Here is a 21,431-nt window from a genome sequence, read left to right on the forward strand (position 1 = left end):
CATAGCCTAGTACCTCCCACACTCATGATTATGATGATGATGATGATGATGATGATGATGATTCTTTTAACTTTTCAACGTGCATTTAATCTGGGATTAAGCTCCATGTTTAATTCCAGGATTGACTGGTGCACAAATGAGTGCTTCAGTCTAACCTTATTAAAATGTGGAATGCTGCTGTATCTATATATTTGAAGTCAGGGTATGAAATTAACAAAATATTTTGGGGGCAATTTTGGTCCCCACAGTCTAAAAAATGGGGGCATTTTCAAAATGTTTGGGGGCCATCAAAAATTGTAATTATGTTCTAACAGTAAGCACATGAAAAGCAAAACCAACTAAGATAGTGTCTTCACTCTTCAGTAGAAACCACTATAAATGAAACAAATAATGGGTTACATAAAGTTATGGTTGCAAAATATCACTCAGATTTCCTATAATTCAACCAGTTTAAATGTGATGATTTAACCATTAATCGACTGATAGCAGTACTAATGTTTCACCACATTACAGTTACTTTTACTGTTAAAAAGGCCAAATTACTATAAATTCCTTAGATGCAATCCTGGAAGTAAGTTAACTTAAAATTTAACATTCATTCTACCTTAATTTTTCATTAATTTGTCATTGTGTAGACACAGATTACCCAAGAAATGGTTAATTTATACTTATGGTACAGCAAAGCCCCCTCCCCTTCTCTGTCAGATTACTCTCACGTAATCAGTGCAATCTCGTTGATTATGCCTGGAAAATGAGTTGTAGACGTGACGGTAAATTAATTTAATGAAAATAAAATTATACTTTAATGTCAGATTGTAATACCGTTAAAAATATAAATACATATAGTTGTTTCGAAAACTTGGGGGCAATTTTGGCCCCCGGAACATGGCTTTTGGGGGCATTCTTGGCTAAATTGCGGGCCAAATGGCTCGTGGCCCTTGCTAATTTCTGACACTGTTCGAAGGCAGCAGACAGTGTTGCTGGCTAGCTTTAATATATTGTAATGGTAGGCTGATTTATAGAGTTTATCTAGTAAGGAGATTGGTGGTACACTTTTGACTTAAAAGTAGTGGACAAACACTTACATAGTGAAGTATTACTTTACTGTAGAAAACTCATAATCACTGAAGTAAAAGACAAAAGAAGAATTTTCCTACCCGTCCCAGAAGACCTAATAAATTCTTTGCTCTGTCTTTTTGCAGACAGATTCATTTTGCTCTTTTCAAGATAACAAATGGTCTGTCATTACAGAAATTACCTGCAGAATTTTTTCATTATGGATAACAATAGGAATGCAATGAGGGTCAGACGGTGAACCAAATACATTTCCTGTTTTCCTTGTGTTAATCTCAAAAGCATTATTGTCCCATTTGAGCACTTTGTTTATGCCCAAATTACCTAACCAGGATATCACAGTGGAACACCACCCAAATGAAGAATTCCAGTATGTTTTTTTCCAAGGCCTATGAAAGTTAAATCAAAATTTGTGAACATGAGCTGCTCTCTCTCAAAGCAAGAAACTAGAGAGGTAAGTCTCAAACTTGTGATGTCATAGGATATAAAGTTTGGGGCTTGTCCATAGACAGTGAATGGGGGACTGATTTTGTGGACCCACAGAATCTTTTTTATACCCAGAAGGATCAGAGCATCCCTCTGGCTGCTCTCATTGTCATGTCTAACCTTGCTCCCAATTCATTGTCCAAACTTAAACTTGAGATTTATACGAAATGGCATCACAGTTTTGAGTTTTACTAATATAATTAGACTGTCTTAGAATTCATACATTATTCCAATGATCTAAGAAAAAAATGGGTGTAGTTCCCCTTTAAAGCTGTGTCATCTGAATACTATATTGATTTGGTGTATATGTACAACAGTTGCCGGTATAGAAAGTGAAAAGCATAGAGTCACACAACCCTGGGGGGCCCTAACATTGGTTACTGGGCCCCCCCAAGGTTGTGTGAGTTCAGGGCTTTATGGTGCTGTAAAGATTTTCTTCTGATGCCCACTCTGCTGGTCGAGCAAACAGGTGCCGGTAAAAGGGGAAAAGGAATCTTTTGTGTTTGTGTGCATGATGGAAGCTACTACACACGCTTTCAAGCAGTGGCACAGAGGTCAGCTTTCAGGGAGAAAGCAGGAAGATAAAAATCAAAGTAGTTCCCACCCTTTCCTGTCACACTCCCAGCCTGATTATTTTATCTTGTTTCAGCTCGTAGACAAGAGCTATCATTCAAGACATAACACAAACTGTTTATTACAGTTACAGTGATGTTGAAAGGTTTTTTTAATTTCCCACTACACTACAAAGAAGTATGTGATCAGCTATATCTGTGGAATATTCTCATTAAATTGTCTTTGGACTACACATATCCATAATCTGAGTTGTGCCAGTCAGTGTCAGTTGGTTTATGACTTTGTCAGTTCAGAAATGTGAAACACAGCAACTGACTCATTTAGGGCTGAAACTAACGAGCAATTTCATTATCGATCAATCTGCCCATTGTTCTCTCAATTAATCAGTAAATTGTTTTGTTAATAAAATGTCAGAAGGCCTTCATAAAAACAGGAAATATTTGCCCTTTTTCTGCTTAAAATGTGACTAAAACAATTATTCAGTGACTAAAATAGTTGCCAATTAATTTCCTGTTGATAGACTGATTGACTAATTGATTAATTGACTAATCGATGCAGCTCTAGACTCATTCCTTAGTATGCACACTACTCTGTACGCTCAACCAACCCATACAGGTTTTGTGTTATAAAGTTCACAGACGGCTGACTCAGCATTTGTAATCATCAACCAGCTCATGGCTACATAGGATACGTATGAATCATGGTGCATTATTTTTCATAGGTATACGAACAGTGCATGAGAACAGCCTGTCTGGGTGTGAAAATGATCAAAATATAGGCTAGTCATCATTTGACTGAAGAAGTTTTGATACAGCTCGGCTCTGGGTTATTTTGGTCCATACCTCAAAGGTACTGAATAATGATACCCAGCCCTAGTTGCAAACACAAAAGCATCCAGAATATCCTATAGAGTGTACAGTCTTTACAGAATACAGTACCGAATAAGGTCAGAAAGATCACAAATAAGCTGTATGGTTGCCACAACCCTTGTAGCTTTTTTGCAGAACATTTCAGCTCAGTCAGAACCTGACTAAACTGCCAAATGCACAAGGGTCCTGACACACCAAGGCGACGGTCGGCTGTTGGTCAGTGTGAGCGTCTGTTGCCCTAGTTTAGTTGGTTTGTCCCGCACTGTTGGCTCCAGTTGGCCCTTGTTGGCTTTGTTTCAGCTGATTCACCATGCTGACTCAGCTGTTGACCTCTTTAGCAGAAACGCTTCAAAATCGTTTGTGTTGTTGTTCACTAGTGCACGTTGAATATCGTCGGGATCATCTCCTGGATTCCCTTTTTGAATGATCAATACAGACTACCGCCGCCTGCTGGTATGGAGAGTTATTTCCTCTCACGCAGGCACAGAACATACGTGCTAGTTGGCTTTTGGCTGTAGTCTTTGCAGTGTGTTCAGGTGCAACTTTTTGGCCAAGACAAAGGCGACGGGAGGCAACACAACCTTTGTCGCCACTAGTTCTTTGACATTGGTTTGTTGTGTCTGGGCCTTAAAAGATATTAAGTATTGATACCCAGCTGTAATCACAATCACAGTACCATCGATTATTACTATTTCCAGAATATGTTGGTGAAGATTCTCAGTCATCCAGGCCATGGTAATCTTAAGTGCTATATCATAGGCAACTGGACTTGCTTAAGTTTCTTGAAGACCTTTCACCTCTCGTCCAAGAGACTTCTGCCCTTCAGAACTGAAGGACTATTTCCAGAATACTGTTTCCTATAGAGTGTACAGTCTTCACAGAGTACGGTATTGAATAAGAGGAGAATGAAGGATCACAAATGAGCTTTGTGGTTGCCACAGGAGTTGGCAGACAACTATCCCTTGTTGCTTTTTTGCAGAACATAACTAGGTCAAAAATGTAGCTAACTAAACTGCTAAAATGTGCGATATCTTTCCCCCAAGAGGAAAGGTCATTTGTTGTAGTCGGCCATTATAACACCTACATCATTATACATCCATCAATTTAAAAGGATTCTCCACAGGGATGAAGGTGACCTCTGCAACTCGAGTATGGATTGTGGTTGAGTTGTGATTAACTGTGGTTATCTGTGGATTCCAAACACATATGGCCCAGCTGGACAGAGTAATCCACTGTGTTGCTCAATCACTGAGACACTGAAAAACATCCCTGGTATTTGTAATGGACTCACTTTGTCCTTGTTGAATGCTTCAGCGTTGTATACATTCCACTGAAGTTATGGTTTCAGCTGTATGTTCTCGATTACTCTCTGTTCCTGTTTGGAGACTTGAGTTAAAGCATCGCTGTAGGAGAGTCATGAGTGGAGTGTGTCCCTTCAGGTCCCAGAGGGAAAGTGTATTATTATCAACTCCTGTAGCTTATTTCCATCATTTGTTTTGAGCTCAATAATTACTCCCTCTAGTGAACGATTCCCCTGCTTACCATCATTTGACTTGTATGCTGTTTTACCGCCGTCTCTCAGGACAAACAGTCACAAACACGCTCTTCATTTTCTCCGTGCTTTCTTTCTCTCTCTTGCAAATAAGGCACAGAAAAAATGATTGGGAGGCTCTGATTTCCTAGAAACTAGATTAAGGTCCCCCACACCGTGTCTGTTTTTAGAAAGGGCAATCTATAGGTTTCAGTTTATTGAGTTACCTTTTTAAGACAGCGTGTGCTTTTCGATGTTACTGTGAGGAACACAGACAGGAATATCTTACTCATTATGCTGACATTTGAATACAGAGAAATCCAGTAATGTCGACGGGGCACTGCTTCTTAGAAGAGATGTTGGCTATTTAAAACTCAATAAATTCCCACTATTGCATGAGATGCCAGACACAATGTGCATGGTGTGGTTTGATATATGCAATGCTCCGCCATGAGTCAGAGGAAATGAGCTGTGACTGATTGCTGAGTCTTTCACAAAGTTACTGGAGAGTAGCCTGGCAGTAAAGTGATAGCAAGTCTGATTTTTTTCAAGAAATATATCAAGTCACTGGGAAGAGGGGATTTTGTATCAAACTGTCGAGCACTGTCGAGCGCTGGATCTGACAGCCTGAGCACATCGGCACAAAACACTACGGCGTTCAAGATATTATTTATATCATGAGAAGTCAATACTTTCGGCAGCCTAAATCTTTTATTTAGAAACTATGGCGGGTCAAATTAAACTATGGCGGGCCGCCATAGTTTCGTTAATTAATGGGAAACACTGACGTAGCGTTTGAATTTTAATGCCTACCAAACCGAAAGCCTCGTACCGAATGGTTCAATAAATACAAATGCGTGTATTGTTGCACCACTAATAGATATATAAAGTGAAATACTTGAACACTAAAGGTTCAAAATAGGTTGGTCAGGGGTTGAAATTTAAGTCTTTATGAAGTTTAAGCAGTAAACATTCACTCAAGGGACTTAACAGTGGGTCTTACTCAGTTAGGAAAGGCCTTTGTCTTGTTTTGGTCCACTTGTTGATGATTTGTAAGAAGCTAGTAACAATAAAAAATAGTCCCAACCAAAAAATTCATGACCTGATAGGCCAGAAAATCAGCTTTCCAACAATAAATGTTTGTATGTGGCATAACTAAAAACAGAATCAGAAATTTACTGACACGCTATAGATTTCAAAACTCTGAATAAAATGTGAGACATAGTCAGAAGGTCTCCTCTTTGAGGTTGAAAGTGAGGTGTGTGGCTGAGCATAGTTAGTGGGATAGGCATAGTTGCTTTCTCAGTTGCTAAAAAGGCACTTTACTAACTGTCTCTCTGTCCCAACTGACCCCGCTCTCCCCTATTTAGGCCCTTCACTTTCATACCTATCCCCAGTTGAATCCTTGTGCGTTGCCTGTAGTGTGAAGTCATGGTAACAGCTCCAAGCCTCCCGACCTCAGTTTGCCTCTGGTAGCCGTCACTCCCCTGAGTGGGACGTAGCTACTCTTTGTCGGTGACATAATAGCAGAGATCTTGGAGCCTGCAGAGCTTACTGTTAGGTAGGACTGCACAGTGACTCCGAGCTCCAGTGTTAATGAAGCCTTCTTGTGATACTGTAGAGAGTCCTGGACTAACATTCCTGCAGCCGCATCCATGGACACTACGAAGAATGGAGGATCTCAGCCTGTCTACAGTCGCTGGTCATACAGGTACAGACATAATGCTCTTGGTACTAAAGAGGCTGTTGTTTGAAAATAGCTTTCCTTGTGTGCTCTTCAAGACTTATGGTTTATTTGTTCCAGGACAACTGGCTTTAGTTCTTCATATTGACTTTTCAGAATTGCAAAGTGGCCTGTGCCAGTACGAGAGGTCAGCGCTACTATATAATGTTTCTTCCCGTCGCTGCTCCGTCCCTCTTGCCAGCTGAAGGGCTGACCTGCAAGTCAAGGATGTGCCTCTCGCTCATGTTCCTGCCACGGTGTCGTTACTTATTCAGAGCATCGGGCTGTGACTGTGCTGTAACCAGAGTTGGCGATTTGCGTGCGTGTGTCCAAGCTGTTTGTTTTTTTTTTTGTTTTTTTCGTTCGCTGTTGGCTGCTTGATTGGAACACTCTTGTAACTAAGGATGTGCTTAGAATATCCATCCAACTGATTACTGAAACAGCTGAAATGACTGTGACTGTTAAAGGGACAGTTCACCCTGTAATCAGAAATACAGAATTTTCCTCTTACCTGTAGGGCTGTTTATCAATATAGATTGTTTTTGCACGGTTCCCTCTATGCGGTGATACAGTTGGCAGGTGTAGTTGGGTAGAAAGAAAATAGTCCCTACATGAAACTAAGTGGGTCATGATTTCTGGAAAGAGACATTGCTGTTGAGCTTTTCAAATGGATTTTTGGCACTTTGAGCACCACAAGCTGAGTGCCCTCTAGTTGCATTATATTTGAGAGAAGGCAGACATCTCCACGGCTGATATCTCCAACACTCTGCAACTCACACCAAAACAATCTAGACTCATAAATAGCACTACACGTAGGAGGAAAAATGTGTATTTTTGATTTTGGGAGGAACTTTAAATGTGTCCTCACAGCATTTTCTTTCTCAAGGCTCAGCAAGGTCAGATTCTAATGTAATCTCTCTGCGTTTTTGCCTTTATTTAATGCATTTTGAAATGCTTGGTATGCTGTTCAAGGGGCTCTCTTATTTGTAAACCCCATGCATCAAACTCATTTTTAGATAGCTCAAGCTGATGAGGAAAAACTCTGTAGGGGGACAAAGTGATGCTGAGAAAGAGAATAGCAGACGTCATCAGTTGCTCGATCCACGCCTCCTGCTCCTCTGGCTGTGTCGCAATAAAAACCAAGAGTTTTAAAGGAGCAGTTCAACACTGGGAGTGAGATGAGAGTGTTGATATTATTCTTAAGTCTAAGTACAGATTTCACTGTCAGAGAGAAACTTCCAATGTCAGAATAAAATCATGAGAGTTTTACCTCATTCTTTTTCTCGTGACTTGACGTTCCGACAAAATCAAGCATGTGATATTATCATAAGTTTAGTTGTCTTCCGGCATGATCCACCATCCAGCACTTATTTTAATGGAAAATCTTTATTCTTTAAATGTTTGCCTCTCATTCCCACATTTTTTTCCCACTAAAATAGCGCAGCTAAACAACAGAAGCTGGTTGCAAATTGTGGCTACAAAAAGAAAAATGTAGTGTTTGTACGCAACTTGGGTTGATCAGTACGGATTATAATGATGCTGAATTGACAAGAATACTGTTGACATATGATGCCTTTTGTCTTGGATTTGTAAGGAATTGTTAATATGTCATATTTCCTTAAAGGGTTTGGTGAAATATTTTCTACCAGGAGTACGATGGGAAAAGGAATCTAGTTGTAGTCTTGGAAATGGTGACCCTGCAAGATTCCCAGTCTTTGCAAAATCTCTCTAAAAACTCACATTGTCTTTAGATGTGAGAGGGTGTCACACTTTTCAAGGTTTTCTAGTGTACGGCTGGCATAATTTTGGTGAAAGACTGGAAACAGTTTAGTAACAGCTTGATATCATCATGCTTGTACACAGAAACCTATACCCGAACTTGCGCTCACAGCTGTATCTGACATCCACATTATCATTGAAGATGATTAATGACACTTGGGGTGCTTTCAGACCTAGAGTTGTCTTGCTTTGGTCCGAATCAAGGACTAATTTTGTAAAGTTGTATAATTGCCTAGAGTTGGTTCGTGTTCTCACGGCAACATTTACAAGCGGACCAGATCAAATGCCTTGTGTGAGAAAGCTGCTCTTGATTGGTCAGAATTTCCATGTGGGAAAAATCCAGGAAGTAAAGCAAACGTTGAAGAAGAGTACACTTGCAAGATAAATGTGACACTTTCTAATGTCACAATGGAGGGACAACTACGCAGGTTGATTTTAGCGCTGCTCATCGTGGACTATATTGCTGTCATTGTTCATTTTAGTCAAACCATACAGTTTGAAAACGAGGCGCGGCTCCAACTAGAAAACAATGTTTTGATGCATTGGATGTGCTGAATGTGCATATTAAGGCAGTACAGGAGGAGGTGCACATTAATAATCCTCCAGGACTGTAACATGCTCATGTTTAACCCAAACAATGTGTCATGTGACTGCAGTTGGTTCAGATCCAGGTCGGAACACGTTCTCACCACAAACGAACCACACCATTTGTAACCGGACTGAGACCACCTCTTCAAGAAGGTCTCGGTCCGGTTGTTTTGGTGCGCACCTGAGTGTGATTGCTGTGTTCACACCTGCCCAAACGAACTGCACTTAGGGGACAAACGAACTTGAGTTTGATTGAGCTGAACCAATCAGGCCAGGTGTGAAAGCATTTGAGCAAAAGGTTAAACTTTTTATTTTTATACTGGCTCAGTGTGGATGTAGTTCGTTTTGATCAGTTGTTACATGATTGAACTACGTAGGTGACAAGCTAAAGCCGACTAGTTAGCTAGCCTCACACTGGGAGAGGGCAGATAGTGTCGTTTGATTCTTTCAGCATGTATTCTGTTGTAATTTCCCTCTCTTTGGTAGCCATGTTCTGACCCACAGAGAATGAATCATTTAATCGTGTCCATCCTCCTTTTATTCAATATCCTCTTGGATGTTGGAAGCTGAATTGCCTGTGGCTGACAGCTATGCTCATTCAATTTTCAAATTTCCTTTTTGTAGTGGCAAAATGGAAAGCTTTTAATTAAAATGAACGACAGCCAAAATGGACTGGGTTCAGATAATAAGCTCCCTCTGCTTAATGCCATGCCATTTCTAAATAGCTTTGATATTGTTGTCTGAAAAGAGTCACTGGTCAACGTGTCCCTTTTTGCACCCTGAATCAACAGTGGTGTGATACAGTAGCATTGAAATTACATTTTCTCACTTAAGTTACACATTTAAATTTTGCTTCACAAATGAATTTGACTGAATGTTGCCTGAGTAAATAAATATCTACGTTTTAATGTGCAGCTCGGCAGAAATTACACGCCCTCGCAGACCCCTCCCTCCCTCTGTCACTCCATAAATCTTTACAGCACTGTGCTAAGACCTCCAATTACAGCGAAGCCCAAGACCTGGCTGCGGGTTTTTAATCAATGCTGGTGGAGGTGCGCTGTTGACGGAGCTGAAATCTCCATGGTTACCTTCGTCTGACACACAAGGAAGGGACAACAGTGGTGTGTCCTTCTCTTGTCACCCAAGCTGTGACGGACTAATGAAACATTGATCACTCACAGCTGTGATGAGGCACGCTGGAAGAGTGTGTGTGTGTGTGTGTGTGTGTGTGTGTGTGTGTGTGCATATGTACATGTTTTCCAAGAACATTTGTGCTAGAGAACGTTCCCTCAACCCCCAACAGTTTGAAGTAGTTATGATAACACTCTGAAGGATGTTGTCTTTTATTTATGTTGCACCTGTTCTTCAGCTGTCCTCTGTCTTAATCATCAGCTTGTTTGACTTAATTAGATAATTATTGTCCTCATAAAGCCTAACCTCTGTTTGCAGACTGCTGTAGCTTTGTTGTTTCATTCCAATGAATACGTTATACTAGGGCTGCCCCCGACTAAGAATTTTCCTAGTCGACCAATAGTCATCATTTAGGGCCATTAGTCGACTAGTCGCCTGCATGTTTCTGATATTAATTAAATTATTAAATGATATATTTTGGATGGGGCAACACAATGGTTTGAGTTGAAGGTGTGAAAAAGAATAATATCAGTAACATTGTTAACACTAGGGATGGGAATCGAGAACCGGTTCCTGTTAAGAACCGGTTCCAACTGGTTCAATTCATCGACATCATTAGCCTTTATGCTTAAGGATTCCCTTACTGATTCTTTTCATTACGCCGAATCTTTACGTCAATGACGCATGTCACGCTCGTCAGTCAGCAGTACGTTCAACAACAAAGAAGACGTAATGGTGGAGAGACAGAAGCGGTTGAAAGCTTGGCTTCACTTCACCAAAAAAGACTCATGACATTCACTCATCACAACAGCATGACATGCAGTTTATGCAGCACCGTAATTACAGGCAAGGGTGGAAACACCACCAATGCTACAGTGATTTGTTTTCCACTACAGGGCTCTACTGTGCGAGCATTTTAACGTTACTCGCATTTGCAACTAAAAATAGTTTTGTGTGAGCAAAATAAATCATTCAGCACGCTGTGCGAGTACAGATTTCAACCAGCAGCAGAAACGAAAGGCGAATCCTGCCAGTTGTGGGTTGAACGGGGGTCACAGACACAGACACCGCGCCCATAGTGCTCCGCGGCACAAGATAACGGCTTACCGGCGACCAAGAAGCCCGGCTCCAGGTCCAATAATTTCCTCTTCTTGGTGTCATGACTGCCCAAAAGTACCTGAACAGCCGAGCCCTGGTGGCACACAGGTATGTGGCGTGTCAGAGGAGAAACGAGCGGTTCACATCTCTCTTTGTGGCAGGTAACGGTCCACAAACCTCACCTCACTTTAGGGACTGTTCCTTACTTATGGAGGGACTGTTCTTAACATGTCAGGGGAGGAGGGTGGCTGGTTGATTCTTGTTTTATTTATTTATTTTATTTTGATCCCCCCCTATGTTCATCACTCATTGATGCTGTTTTTGAAGTATGAATAAGTCAATAAGTAATTTATTCCATTGAAATATCATTGATGTATTATAGAAAAGTGATTTATCTTTTTATAAATGACAAAAGGCACACCTGCCTCATTTTTGCTGTGGTATCGTGATACTACTCAGAACCGTGATACTTTCACTGGTATCATACCGTGGGCCCCAATTTTGGTACCGTGACAACACTAACAGATTCTGTAACGTTATTTGACCTAGATGAAAACAAATGCTGTACAAATATTCTTTCATTTGTTGCATTTTAGATGATAGCAGTGGACCAATTTCATATTTTGTTTACTTACTTACTTAGCACTTATCTCTTGTTTAGAATAGAAACTCAATAAATTTATGTTGTTGACACCAAAAACCTGTAAGGAGGAATCGATAAGGGAATCGATAAAGAATCGGATCGATAAGCAGAATCGATAATGGCATTGATATCAATAAAATCCTATCAATTCCCATCCCTAGTTAACACTGTGCTACATTACAGAGAAATACAAAACCGTACTAATGAACCTTCATTAATATAGGCCTATATTTTATCTACAAGTGCACGTCACACACTGAGCGAGCCGCCTGTTAATGACGCTGTGGGCTAATGGGCATGTAGCTACTTCCATGTTTCAGATGATACGTCATGTTTGTAGTCGACCAATGAAGATGAGTTTACATATCACCTTGGGTTCGTCCTTCACCTTCTCAAAATGATCCCACACTTTGGATTTCCTGCCCGACATGTTATTAACTAGCCTGTGGAATAACCGCAGGTACCAGCCCTGGAAATTAACCTGACTCCTGTCTGACTGCTGAGCGTGGACACTTCCTGTGTCCTTTCAAATTAAATCCCCACATGGTCCAGTCATATAGGTTTTGATTTATTTTGACAAGGCAAAATAAAATAGAATAAAGGCTCTTAATAGAGTTTCATGTTTGTTGTTGTTGTTTTTTTTGTGCTGTGATCAATGAAATCTTGCTGACTAATGATCTTTCTGGTAGACTAAAGTGTGGTCGACTATTAGAGGGCAGCACTGTTATACACAAACCAACTCCCCAGCTCTTTGCAAGGGGTAAAACTGTAATATTTTGTGTTTGTGAATGAAGTCAATGACAAAGCAAAATTTTAAAGGGAGAGAACAAGTGAACAAGTAACCAGTGACCACTTTTAAAAGTTAGATTTGAGCCCTGAGCCATGTCCCATAGGTTCTTGTTACTTTTTGATCTCAATGAACTTGTTTAATTCTCTTCCTCTCCACATGTCCTGTCCTGCCTTGGTGCCAAATTGCCATTTTACCTGAAGACCCTCCAGCTCTGCCAGCTTCTCCTCGAACTCAACGGCAAGGTAGGCAGCAATACACTCACCAAACACACACTTTCCTCTTACAATCTGTGACTTGAATCACCAAGTTAACGGAAGTTTAATTTCACTTTCAAAAGGGCATTTTTATCCATGATGTCAACACCATGTTTGTTTGACTTTTCACAACTTTTCATGACACATGGCAATCCAACTGCCGCACAGCATGTCAGAGATGTGTCACCGCTAAGACTCTTTGATCAGTTATGATTGCTCTCTAGACAACAAACAAACTTAATGTGCATCATCTGCTACTACCAAGTGGCTTCTCTTTATCTGGGAAAACATGCTCTAGTATATCAAAGCTACCATATAAATTGTTCAGTCAGACTACTCCAAGAGTGATTGCCTGAGGGGTTTGGTGCACTACCATTACAGCAGTAAGATTGTTGAGGTTAAACACATCAAGGAAACTGATGTTGAAGCGTAATATAGAGGGTATGCCTTCAGCTATTAATCAGACTGCAGGGCTTTTCAAACTGCATATTCTTAGCCCAGGGCTGTCCTTAGCCTTGGGCTAACCAACTGTCTTTTGACACACACATTGTCAACCAAAGGTTAATGTAAGCCCAGGGCTATTTGATTCACACTGCACTTCTAGCAGCCCTGGTTTAAATGTCTATTTGCAACATGTGACTAGTATTTACATTCTAGAATGATGCATCTGCTCTTCAGACCAAAGATTCGAGATGAGACGAAACTGTTTAAGAACATTGCAGAGAAAAGTTGCAGTGGTGTGAACCGGCTGGTCTGAGCTCGACTCAAGCCAGCTGACGGTGTCACCTGCAACTCCACTGGTCAAATCACCGGCCGCTGGTTGTAGAACGTAAAGCATGTCACCTGTTTCAGCAGCCAGTCAGCGTGTGGTGAAGCCCGCTGGTCAGGTCAAAATGACCGCAGACGGTGTGTTCGCTTGCTGAGGCAGGTGCTCCTTCCCTGCCGAGCCCTCTGTTTCCGTGCTCATGGTTCCTGCTGCTGCTCACTGCATGTGCTCACTTTGGTGTGAACAGAAAGCTACAATTTCAGAGTGTCATCATTAGCAGGACTTTATGTGAGAGAGGTGCTGAAACATCAAAAACAGAAAGAACAGGGGAGAGAGAGAGAGAACTGAAAAGAAGATGTCCTATTGTTTGACCTTTTCCAGCAGTGGCCAACAGAGAAGCCATTTTTTGGGGCTAATGGGTGTCATACATAGCAAAGTGCCTAACCCACAGATTTGTTTGAAGTTAGCTAGCCAGGTACTTATCTTTTAGTTCGTAGTGGTCACCATGGTTCAATGTAAACATAAAACACGTGTACTAATGACGTGACGAAAAAGTCGTGGGAATAGATGACAAAAACATGATGCAAATTCCATTAGATTCGTTTCACACAGGCAACGTTTAGCTATGTGGTTAGTCGATTTTCAGAGGATAACCCAGGCTCTCAGGAGCAGTGTTGGGCATTGAGGCCAATTTTCATAGTGGCCATATATGGAATTACAACTTCTGTGGCTGTCATTTTACAAAGACTTTTCCCTGTAGACTTACATTGTAAGAAAGACGTCTGTGCTTGCTATATGGGCCCCACAATGCTGAAGGTCGGGGTATTTTCATTTTGCCGAAATGAAACGGGGTCCCACCTCCAACACTGTATCCAGTTCTTTTTATACATCCATGGGATAACCCTGCAGACTGGAGGCTAATACTGCTCCTGAGACGGCAAGCAAGCCCTAGGCTGAAGTCTGGGTTAGCCTACTTTGGAATGTGCCAGGATTGTGCCGAAGCTAACAGCTTCCTTAGCCTGGGGCTAAGTATAGTGTGTTAAGGGCCTGTGTTCTGCAGCAAGGAAACAACATTATTAATGGCACAGCCTAATGGGAAATCTAAGTCACCATTTTAATCTGAGTTATTTATGCCATGGTCTTATTATTGGACATAATGACAGTAGTGTGAGACAAACTGTTCTGTGAATGTGGCAGTCCTTTGGCACGAGCCACACTGGTAGAAGTATCCTTATCGACAGGTGTCAGGTCTTCACAACTGCTGCAACAGACCACTCTGTCTCACTGATGAGCTCACCTCCCACCCATCAATCTCCTCAGCATCCTAAATGACAGTCCTTTGTGTGTAATTAAAAACTACTATCATCTTCAGCTCCCTATCTCTTCTCCTTGTCACCAGCACCTGTTCTCAGGTGCCATAATGGCCTCCCAAGAGACCCATCTGTTTGCCAGTGTCAACAGCGAGGGACACTTGGAGAGGGATTTACGAGTGACATGACGCGCTGGTGCGAGATGACTAATCTTGACGTAGAATGGACAGATCATGACTCAAGCCCATGCTGGCTGTCGGAGCCACAGATGATGATCAGTCAATCAATCAGTTTTATTTATATAGCTCAATATCACAAATCACAATTTGCCTCACAGGGCTTTACAGCCTCACAGCGGATAAGGAAAAACTCCCCAAAAAAACTCTGTCGGTTTACGATAAGTGGAACAGGCTCATTAAAGCACTCATTTTCTTCTTGGCTTTAAATGGGTTTCCGGAGCTCGTCACCTTTTGGCATTCGGTGACTGTCCTTCAGAGATAAGATGTGATGTCAGCCAGCATCAGGCTCGAGGTCCTTAAGTAGTGTGTGTCATCACCTACACACTAGAACTGTGGGAGAGGATGTGAGAGACTGAGGGAGATGGGAATAGGGAGCGAGGATGAGTGAGTCAGATATCTGATGAGCTTACCTGATGATGGAGAGATAGAGGATCATCCTATACCTTTAATTCTTTTCTCTTAAAAAAACTCATTTCAGCCCAACAGAACAGGAGCTATTTATAGATTTACCCAACAGGAAGAGATGAAAGAAATAAAAAATGGAGTGACCTGCACATATATCAGCCTGTGTGCGAGGCCTGTGTGTGTCTGACAGAGAGACAGTAGTAGAGCGTCTGTAGGTCTCTGACTCCCGACAGTACAGACTCCTGCTGTTGCCCTTCTCTCTCCTCACAGTAGCTAAGCAACATGGGCCCGTTCCCTTCAGATAGGTGTCCAGGGTAAGTGCCCAGAGGACCCAGACTTCAAGGCGTTCTCTCAGCTGGATCTTTGTCCTTTGTCTTCTTCTTGCTCCTTTTCTCTTCTTTCACAAACTAGCTTTTCTTTCTATCCTTTTTTTAAAAGAATGAGTCATGCCACATTTAACCAGCAGTTACTTTACGGCCTGTAGATTTGTCATTATTTGGTTTTATTGCGGATTTACACTTACAAACCTGCCACTGCTGTGACTATTAAAGCCTTAACTGGTGTATTTCATGGACGACCATACAGGATACAAAGTCTTTATTGACTTGTATTAATGCAGCAGCAGTGATGACCTCTACTGGTTTGATGAGGCGAATCAAATTCAGTGTACGTGCTGTTAGATGGCAAACACTAACATGCTTTTGTCCAATCTGTAGTCACATCTTCACAACATCTATCTGTGGTGGACCATACCATTAACACAATTTGTTTATTTTACAGAATATGCAGTAATTAAAACGTTTCTAAAATGCTTACATTTTCTTTACACACAAGCTTACTCAATACCTAAATGTTTGACCCCTTCTTTTCTTATTTACAGGCATGCCAAAAATAGAAAACTAATGTGCAAAATGTTGTCATATAAAGCCTCTACTTCTGCAACAACAGCATCTCAAAAGCTAACAGATTATTGAAACATTGAGAAATAGATGATTTAAGTTGTGTTTAATAGACCAACCATTGCATCTTCCTCAATGGGAGACATCGCCAGGTGTCGCAAGTTCTCGCAGTTACATAGACACAAGGGGACTTTTGGACTGATTTTAGGAGATTGTATAGACTTTTTTTGCCTTTTCTTATTTGTACTGTATTTGTGCATTTTATTTTTACACATTTGGAACCAAAGACCATGTATGTTGGATTGCTTTTGCTCACCAGCAGCAATTTCATGTTGCTAATGAAGCTCTGACCACAGCAATTGTGTCACTAAGTAGTTTTTCCCTACTGCACACAATGCTTACATTCAACGCTCAACCACAAAAGAGAGTGGTTTAGAGTGAAAGGAAACTTAATTATAAATAACAATGGATTTCCATAGTCTCTTGTATGCCTGTAAAATTGAAACATGAAAACAAATGCAGTTTTTGTAATGCCATCAAGTGTTTTGAAAGTTGTGCTATAATAGACTTGTATTTTCCACTGGGATAAAAAAAGGTTTCTAAAGAATGATTTCAGATTGAGTTTGGTTTGCCGTGTTTTGATAGAGTGAGTGTCGGCTCTAAGGCTGTTTCTTAAACTGCAGATTGTATTTCTGCATTTTCATATGCCCACCACCACCATGGATACAAAAGCCCTGTTTCCACCAAGCAGTACGGTTCAGTTCAGTACTCTAATTTTCCGCTTCCACAGTGAAAAGTTGTGGATGGTAACAATGGAACCGTTCTGTACCGTCCCCATGTTTGGTCCCCCCTCTGTTGGGGTACCTAGCACACAGATCTGGTACTAAAAGGTGGAGCTGTGAACGCTGCAGTCTGATTGGTCAATAGAGGACGGTCACTCTGCTCAGGGCTGAGTTGTGTCCAGTTTTGAGGCTCATGTAACCACTGTTCATACTGTGGAGAGTTTTATCAGTAAACTGTAACTATAAAATGAAAGGATGTTTTGCTGTCTCTCACAGCAGCTGAAGTCTGAGAAAAAATAACTTCATTCACTGGGCCGACTGCCGGCGACTTTTAAGGTGGAACGTTTAATTGTTATGTTACTCAGTGCATGAGGTGATGACATGAATCCATCAACACACCTTAAATTTCAATATGACAACTTTGACCGTTACTTGAGTTTGTATTGCAATGGATCTTCAAGTAAAACTTGGGACAAATTCTTATATGACAGCCAAACAGTGCACTAGAAAATGTTTTTTAGGTGAGAAATAGAAAGCTGAAAATACTGAGATCACACGGTAAAACTACACGGCTGGCCACCAATGTCATTAGACAAATGATATGTGGTTGAATTTAGGTTGGGACGACTGGTGACCAAAGTTCAATGTCAGGACACATCTAATGCCAACGTCATTTTGACATAGAATACTGACGACAGATGACACTGAGTTGGGTCGTTGCCAATGTAAAATTCTAATGTTGTTACACAATTAAATCATTCTCAACCCAATTTTCATTCCAACCAGAGCTTGTCATCTGGCCAGTGTAAGAGTCCAACATCTCTATGATGTCATATTAATGTCTGTAATTCAAGGATGTTTGTAACCAGCTGGTTAACATGATGTCTCCTGTGTCAAAACAGCCAAGCATGCATCATGTCACCCATCAGCAGGAGCGTTTTTGGTCTGGTGTGGCACAGTGTGTTCTTGTAGTTGCAGGTTTTCTACCTCTTGAACAAAAGCGCCTTTTTCTCTGTTGTCTATTTGTGTATTTGTTTCTAGAGCATAGACAGCCCAGTTTTATGAAAAGACCATTTTTCCAGCAGTGAAATACTTCTTTAAGTATAGGTCAATACTTGTTAGAGATTAAAACTGTAAAGTGTGTGAAAAGTCCAACTCTTTCTAAGGACGGGTTTCTGCTTTCTCTCTGCAGTGGCATTGAAGATGACGGAGCCAGTCTTAGGAAACAGAAGCTCGAGAGACAGGTAGGAAGCTGAACTTCACCCACAAATTAACAACAATTCACACTTTTGTTGTTTGTTTTCTCATCATTTTCCTAAGGCTTTGATGTCTTTACTCTTTTGTACTCTCAAAGAACATCTGGTGTAGTTCACAGCTATTATAGTGCACCCTAAGTCTGGTTAAGCCTTCTTACTCACACAGAGATGGTGTTTTCGAGAGCTAACCTGTTGTATTTGTAAGCACCTGCCAAGATTTAGCATGAAAGCGGTCAAATTAAAGGGCTGAGACGACCCTGTGTTCTGCCACTCTGGTGTCAACGAGGGGTGCCTGCTGTTGGCAGGAGCTGCTTTAACATCACCGCAGTGGCGTGCAATTTAGTGATTAATGTTGTTGGTTTGGAAATCTCCTGTTTTTCACCTGTCCAGTCAATTGGAATTTTAATGCTTGCTTACTCCTGAGGCAGAATTGTTTCCTTTTATCCAACCATTACCTGACACAGCCCCTCTTCTGCCACACATTTGTTCCCTTTTCATCCCCCCCGAGTCTCAGTGAGACGCTTTATCTCAAACCTTGCTAAGGAGCTGCGGTGTAGAGCTTTGATTAAGCTGGAAGCTGTATTCCACTATCTCACACATTAGGCAGAAAGGAACAGGAGGGCCAGATTGGTGAGTTCAAAGAGAGGGAAGGATTTAGTGTGGGGCGCCTGGCTTTGTGTGTGTGTGTGTCTCGTGGTCCCGCTGTGGCTCAGTTATGCTGCACACTTTCAGCTGAGTCCAAACAGACTCACCCGAGAGTCTTCTGTTCTTACATAACTCATGAGGACAAACACAGATGCTCTAATGCCCAGAGGGGATCACATGCAGGTTATGGAAAAACTGAGATATAATAAACAATGAAAGTAAAATCCATCTTTTTACTGTGCTTTCACCATGGGTGGATTATCAAACGGGCCTACCAGGCACAGGCCTAGGGGCTCCCCTGGTCTTCATCTGCAAAATGTTACTCAAAAGCCCCTTTTACACTGCTTCTTCAAGGTGGGAATTTTACACCATTATACTGCCTCACTGTTCTGTATAAAAGGTACAGTAGCAGAATTGGGGCACAGAGTTGTTGGGCCTTTAAGAGGGCATCTGAGGTAGTAACAGCATGACATTTGAAACGTGGCGTTTGACAGCGTGTTCTGTGTGTGAGATGTAACTAAAAGCTAATAGCAGTTAGCAGCTAACTCAAAAAAGAAGAAAAGTGGATGAAAATGTCCACAAATTGGATAAACAATGAAGTCAGGTTGCTCCTTACCCTCAGAGCAGAGGATGAGATCAGCTGCCGTATAACAGAGATGATAAATGATTGTTACTGCCATGTTACGCCATCATTATTGTTTACAGAGCACTGCTGACACTCATGTTATATGTCACACTAGAGACTTGGTACTTGGTAGAGAGGGAGTTGGTAGAGTTCATATAGTGTGATCTCTGTGTAAATAGATCTAAAGTAACACATGCCTTTCAGCAAAGCTCAAACAGACCACAAAGAGAAAAAAAAGACTCCAAAGAGACAAAAAAGACCAAAAAGAGATACAAAGGAACTGCTGAGACACACAATATCTACAAAGACGTGGCAAAACAACCACAGACAAAAAAAAGACACAAATGTACCTCAAAGAGACACACAGAAACACAAAACAATAAAAAAGACACAAAATTACTACAAAGAGACACAAAACAACCACAAAGGGACACAAATCGCCCTTAGAGGGTCATAAAATGACCCCAAATAAACACAAATGGCCTCAAAGAGTCACAAAATGACCACAAAGAGACACAAATTGCCCTTAGAGGGCCATAAAATGACCCCAAATAAACACAAAATGACCACAAAGAGCACAAAACGACCAAAAAAGACACAAAAGTACTTCAAGTAGACACATAATTACCTACAAACCTACAAAAAGACACAAAATGACCATGAGACACAAAATACTTTCAAAGAAACACAAAACGACTACAGAAAGACATAAACCACCAGAAAGAGACACAAAACAAACCACAAAGAGACACAAAATGCTTTAAAGAGACACAAAATACTTTTAAAGAGACAAAATGCTTTTAAGGAGACACAAAATGCCTATAAAAAGACAAAAAACTACCACAGAGTGACATAAAACAACCATTAAGACAGACAAAATACCCTCAAAGAGAGAAAAAACAACAACAAAAAGACACAGTCACCAGAGAGAAAGACACGGAACAACCACAAAGAGACACAAAATGACCAAAAAAAAAGACAACAACACTATCTTAAATAGACAACAAAACTAAAAAGTGTGGCAAAATGACCATAAATTCTGTGTGTCTTGCTCCTGTGTAGGAGAGGTGGTGGGGCCCTCTGCTTGTCTGCGCCCAGGGGCCCATTGTCTCATAATCTGCCCATGGCTTTCGCTCAAATCAGTGTTTCTGGTAAAATGAAAACCATTGAGACAATAATACCAGGAGCACCTTGTGGCTGTGACCGTATCTCACTGTGAGCGTACATCACAGCTCCCCCCTCCTCTCTCCTCTGTCTCTCCCTCCCGCTGGAGCACTAATGACGGCTGATTCAGTTAGCAACGGGGACCACGCTTACACTCACACTAACGCGCACACTAGCGTTCAGCGTTTGCCAGAGCCAGACCCTTTTCTGTCAGAGGAGTGCAGAGGAGGTTGTCGGTGTATCGGCGGTCAAACTCCAGTTCCAGAGAAGGAAATGACGGACAGTGAGACAGAGTCATTCCCAGCAGGAGTGCTGCTCTTTGGGGGAGATCGTACTTGCATCTGACCTCAAGTCGAGCGCGACTTGGAATGTTTTTTCTGTAGAGAAACCGGTCAGCTTTGACTCGCACTTGTTCAGGATGTCAATGGAACGGGTTGGTAACTTCTAATATCTCTTTTTCTGATATATCTTCTCTTCATTTATCAACAGTTTGTGTTCAGTGACATACTGTAGGTGTGTGTGACTGTTTACCCAGTCCTCTTATCTGTGTGAGACAGGAAAGATTCGGACACACAGTAACCTCTCACTGAATATATTCAACCTTTGTCTATAGATTCTTTGCAAAAAAAGGCACATTAATATACAGTATGTCTCCTCAAATCACATTTATACTTGAGTCTGCTTTATCTCATGTTTTGGCTGATGCAGGAAAGACCGTTGGAGCCTGAATGAAGTCACATCCTGGTCTCGAAATGCCAAGTATTGAGTCTTTACAAAAGAATGCCATGTTACAATAGATTG

General features: G+C 41.3%; 1 protein-coding gene across 3 annotated transcripts in view; it reads left to right on the top strand.

Annotated features, from left to right (window-relative positions):
• tulp3 (TUB like protein 3) overlaps positions 1-21,431 on the top strand; it is a 41,186-nt gene that overhangs the window by 1,719 nt on the left and 18,036 nt on the right. The window contains exons 2-4 of one of the 3 annotated variants that reach the window (XM_033614624.2): positions 6,155-6,244; positions 12,486-12,527; positions 18,133-18,184. In XM_033614624.2, coding sequence (XP_033470515.1) covers positions 6,155-6,244; positions 12,486-12,527; positions 18,133-18,184 — 184 coding nt within the window. Of the gene's footprint in view, positions 1-6,154; positions 6,245-12,485; positions 12,528-18,132; positions 18,185-20,742; positions 21,064-21,431 lie in introns of those variants that run through there. The other 2 variants (XM_033614626.2, XM_033614627.2) reach the window with 2 other exon arrangements.

The sequence above is a fragment of the Epinephelus lanceolatus genome, chromosome 23 (genome assembly GCF_041903045.1).
Source record: "Epinephelus lanceolatus isolate andai-2023 chromosome 23, ASM4190304v1, whole genome shotgun sequence".
In the NCBI taxonomy this organism is placed as follows: Eukaryota; Metazoa; Chordata; class Actinopteri; order Perciformes; family Serranidae; genus Epinephelus; species Epinephelus lanceolatus.